The 4819-nt window shown below is 47.9% G+C and overlaps 1 protein-coding gene across 1 annotated transcript in view; it reads right to left on the bottom strand.

Annotated features, from left to right (window-relative positions):
* Positions 1-4813, bottom strand: part of GATA6 (GATA binding protein 6) — a gene marked incomplete at its 5' end in the record, with an annotated part of 27947 nt that extends 23134 nt beyond the window's left edge. Inside the window, 3 exon segments of the mRNA XM_023761170.1 lie at positions 24-138; positions 4676-4792; positions 4794-4813. Of these exon segments, the coding sequence (XP_023616938.1) occupies positions 24-138; positions 4676-4792; positions 4794-4813 (252 nt within the window).
* Between the last annotated feature and the right edge of the window lie 6 nt (positions 4814-4819).

Here is a 4819-nt window from a genome sequence, read left to right as displayed (position 1 = left end):
CGTTCATCTTGCTTGTTAGAGGCCGCAGGCGTGCACAAGTAGTGGCCGGTGCCGTCCCGCGCCACAGCGGGCGTCTGGATGGAACCGCAGTTCACGCACTCGCGACTCTCGGGCAGGTCCTCCAGCAGGTCTGCGGTGAGAGCGGGGACGAAAGGCGGGTGAGACCGCGCCGCGCCCGCCCCACTACCGTGGCTCCCCAAAGACCACCCCACCCTCCCACCCCCGCACCCCACACGGTGCTGGTACTGACCACACCGGCCTGCTTCCCTGCGGACGCCCTTCCCCTCGGACCTTTCTGCTCAACAGCCAAAGCCCAGGCGGCCCGGTGATGTCCTAGGGACCTGCTTACCATTATTCCCTGCGCCCCTGGGCGCGCCCAGTAAACACCTAGGAAAGTAGGAGGCAGTGCTGCAAGCCCGGCCCCAGTCATTTGCCATCTACCACCAAGGACCTCAGGGTGGAGATGAGCTGTGGGGAGATCGATTTGGGTCCCCTGACCCCTTCTTTCCGGCTGTTCACAAGCTTTTCAAAACTGAAATCCATCATAATTACAGTACGCCACTTGCCAACCCCGAGCAGAGCACAGGGCCTTGACACGGATCACCGACCCCTGCTCCAGTCCGCTGCGAGTACCCCGGGACCCCGGGAGGCCGCCTTACTTCTTTTATCTTCCTTTTTTCTTTTAAAAAGTATTTCCTGTATCTGCTACTCTTCCTTTTCCCCAATAAAAAAAAATAGACCGGTGAGATTAGAAATACTGTTCTCAGAGCACTTACACCAATTAATTAGAAAATGATTCAGATCTCCTCAGGGGAAAAATACACTAACGTTAATAAGCAGAGATAAATGTTAAATTTTGTTTTCATGCCACAAGGACCAAATAGTAAAATATTCTGATTTTAAAGTGGGTCTAGTTGTTTCTACCTGCAAAATTTCTACAAACGGTTGCTATTTTATTGATTCAGAAAAATCACTAAGACCATCCCAGGGCTAAATAAAATTGTTTCCTCTTTTTCTACACTGAAATTTCAACTTATGCAATCTTTCTAAATTGTGTTTATGTCATTTCTACTTGGCTAGTTTTCAGAGTTCACAACTAACCTAAAACTGCTATCTAAAACAATCTTAAGAATAAATGGTTGTAATATTTATTACTTACCCTAAACTGGTTAGATATGAATGAAGAAATAGTATCTAAAATGAGATAAGTACTTATTAATTAAATAAGTACTTTTTATTAAATAGACTTTTTAAAACCATAAGTATCCCCTGTTTAGTGTTATTAATATTCTAGAGGGTTTAACTGTTCCAATTTGGCTTTCTTAAAGGATCATTTCTGAACCAATTTTTAAAGTAAATAAACTTTACACTTTAGAGTTTTACTTGAAGATTATGTGAGCTATCGAGCCTTTCTATTCCTCCCCATTCCTGTGCAGTTTACCATTCGTTTCTGCCATTAACTGTTTGTTGTAAAGATATTTATATATGTCTTTGGCATAACTCCACAAATACTATTTACCCTACAAAACAAGTAACTATCCTTCCTCAAGAAATAAGTTTAAAAGAAACTAGCATCCTACATAACTTGAGTTCAAAGTTGTCATGGGGATACTGCAACTTACAACACATCACAAAGATTTATTCTTCTCTGCCCTAAAAGCCACTATTGACTACGGTAATCAGTAAAATGCTCAGGACTTCAAGGACACTGTAGTCCAACAAGGTATTTGTCTTTGCTATTGACTGTAAAATGTTACCTATCAGTGCCTCTCTCATTAGAGGAGTGGGGCATTCCCTGGAGAACCCAGCCTGTGCCTGGCCGCCTTCCCCGAGATGGGACCAATAAGGAGAAGCCAGTGCGAACTCTCCAGGTAAATCTTTTTAGTCATCTGAAAACCCCAAGACAAAAACTTCAAGATCACTGTGGACTTTTTTTTAAGTATTAGTAAGCTTGCTTATTTTTAGGTAAGTAAAATCTACAGCTCCCATTTATCCTGACCTCTCCTCACTCCTCACCCAGCAGCTACAATCCTGTAACTGATTAAAGAAAAAAGTTTTTAAATAAAAATTATAAAATCTGATGGCGCTGGTAGCCCCTTCATTAATTTCCCCCTACACATCATCATCTCCCTCCTAACATGGCTGCCTTGAGTGTCCCTGGGGAATGCAGACACAGGGGAGAAGGGTTTAGCCAGCAAGTGTAGTCCCAGAACCCAAAGAATGGAACACAGTTATCTGGAGTTTAAGAGAGGGCTGGGCTTGGGGACTGAAGAGCCGTGAGCACAACCCACTCACTGACTACCAGAACCAGGGAGAGATGTAGGGAGCAGGTTTCTCAGAAACCTTCCCTGGGCAGGTTGAGAAAGCTCAGCACTCAGGTTTTAGCCCTCCTGTTTGCCCCAATCAATTAAAGAGTGCCTCCAGAAATGGTTTGTTTTTTAAAAAAAAAAAAAAATCCAAGTGGAGAAGTGGGGAATTTAGCTAGGAAGCTGGGAGGAGAGGGGCTGGGGGGTCGAGGTCTCTCTAGCAAGAGAACACCTGTGAGGACAAGCAAGGTTGGGGTTATTCGCCTCCACCACCACCAGACTAACTTATTCTCGCTCAGGAGTTTCCCACCTTCTTAACAGACTGTATGCAAAAGCCTGGGTGTTCCCAAACCCCTTCCCATTTTTGGTTGTTTGGTTTTTAAAAAAATATACTCAGGGTCTACAGAAAAATTTTCTAATTTTGCAGTGTCCTTTCCAGAAAGTAAAAATATTAGTGAAAGGATAGGCTAAGTTTTTTAAGAGAGAGAGAAACATCAATTTGTTGTTCCACTTATTGATGCATTCACTGGTTGCCTTCTTGTATGTGCCTTGACTGGACCAGAGATCAAACCCAAAAACTTGGCATAAAGTGACAATGCTCTAATCAACTACCCAGCCAAAGCAGGATAGGCTAAGTTTAAAATGAAAAAAAAAAACCTAACTTTCCTGCAATCGTACCTTATTGCCTCTAAAAGGATTTTTTAAACACTCCAGTTCTGTCTTTTGGACTACTTCTCTTTCTCGGTCCTGTGAAAGGCTGGAAGACGAGGGGAAAGGAACATGGAGATCACACTAAGATGTGTCATGGGACAGGCAGAGCCACACGACCTTGCTCCAACTGCAGCAGCACCCCCCACCCACCCAACTCCCACATCCTTTCAGATCCCCCGATAGACTCCCGACTGACAAACCCTCACACCCTCACTGCCATCCCCTGCCCATCCTTTGAAGAGCCCTCATCTCCCTTCTCTCTCCTCCTGAGAGCCAGGCGTGGGTCCCTATGCAGCAGGAAGGGTGGCAGTGCTGTGCTCTGAAGTCTCTACTCAAAGGAGCAAACCTGCAGGGCCCCTCTCCCCCACGGAGTGATGATGGTCTCCAGAGCCGGCTTCGCAGGGGAAGAAGAGGGAATTTTGAGACCGAAGTCTTAGAACGGGTGGAGGAAGAGAGGAAGAGAACCTTCGCTTTCAGGCCACTAGAGTTTCCAGCATGTCTTTTGAACACAAGGTTGGCAATGTCTCACTTGATCCTAACAGCACCCCTAGAAAACTTCCTGTCCCTAAATAGAGAGCTGAGGCGCTCAGACCTGGGGTGAAAGCACCAGGGAAAATAATTTAAGCTCACCCGCCTCCTCTGCGACTCCCACAGATCCCTTCAAACAAACAAACAAACAACGTCTCCCCCCCCACCACCACCACCACAAAAAATGTTTGGTGTTAGGAGTCTGTCAGGCTATCAAACAGGTTCGATTTAAAGTGAGAGGGACCTGGGAAAGCACCAGAATGCTGAAGCTAACCTAAGCAGGCCAGACAACACAGTTCACACCCTCCCCTGCTTCAGTGAACAAAACACTTCAAAATGGGCTCTTTCCAGGTAATCTGGCAATTGTTTTTTTCCCATTCCATCCGAAAATTGCCCCCGACACTGCCATGATCGAATTGGAAACTGAAAAATTGGTGGGCTGAACTCTAGAGGAAAAACAGATGTGGGAGCCCCAGACACCCGCCCAAGGATGCCAGGCCAAAGGGTCCCCCACCGGCTTTCCCTCAGGACAGTCACAGGCTGACCAGTCCATGCGTCCTCTCTTCTCTCCAAGTGTGGGTGTCCTTAGGTGCTGCTCCACCGTGGAGCCCTTTTAAATACTCTCCTTGGGGAAAACAACTCCTCACCTTTGGAGAGGTGAATTGAGTGAGACTGTATTTGAGGACAGGATCCAGCCTTCTCCTACCTACACTTACCCCCAAAAGGAGTCTCGCTCTTCCACTCACACAAAACTAGAGTCTTCCATGGGGCTCGGGCCCTGTCAGTTCCCTCCGGGGCTGATTCCTTCCTAGCACCCATCCCATTCACTAATCAAGTTCTTGGAGCTTCTCCGAGGCACTGAGGTATCTATACTGCACACGCGCATTCGGTCTCTTTCGTGGAAAGGAGCTGAGACAATCCGCAAAATAGAAGCCCCACATCCACGCTGCCAGACTCTGGGTCGCCCAGCTACAGGCTGACTTTTGCCCCCTCCCACCCCCCCCCCCACACACACACACAGGAAAACCCTGAAAACAGCGCTCAAGTGAAGGAGCTCTACACCCACACCTTCGCCCCAGTGCCCTGGGTCCCCAACCCCCACGCCGAGGCGCGACCCTTACCTGCGCTGGGGCCCCGCGGGCACGGGGAGCGGGCCTCCGGCGCGGCTCTGCAGACTTGTGCAGCACCGGGGTCTCGAAGTGTCCGGCGGCCATGCGGATGTCAGCGGCGCCCCCACGTAGGCGAGAAGGACTCGGGTGGTGGTGGTGATGAGG

This window comes from Myotis lucifugus, unplaced genomic scaffold (assembly GCF_000147115.1).
Source record: "Myotis lucifugus unplaced genomic scaffold, Myoluc2.0 scaffold_200, whole genome shotgun sequence".
Classification (NCBI taxonomy): domain Eukaryota; kingdom Metazoa; phylum Chordata; class Mammalia; order Chiroptera; family Vespertilionidae; genus Myotis; species Myotis lucifugus.
The sequence above is the reverse complement of the archived record's forward strand: the minus strand, read 5'-3'. Positions and strand labels throughout refer to the sequence as shown.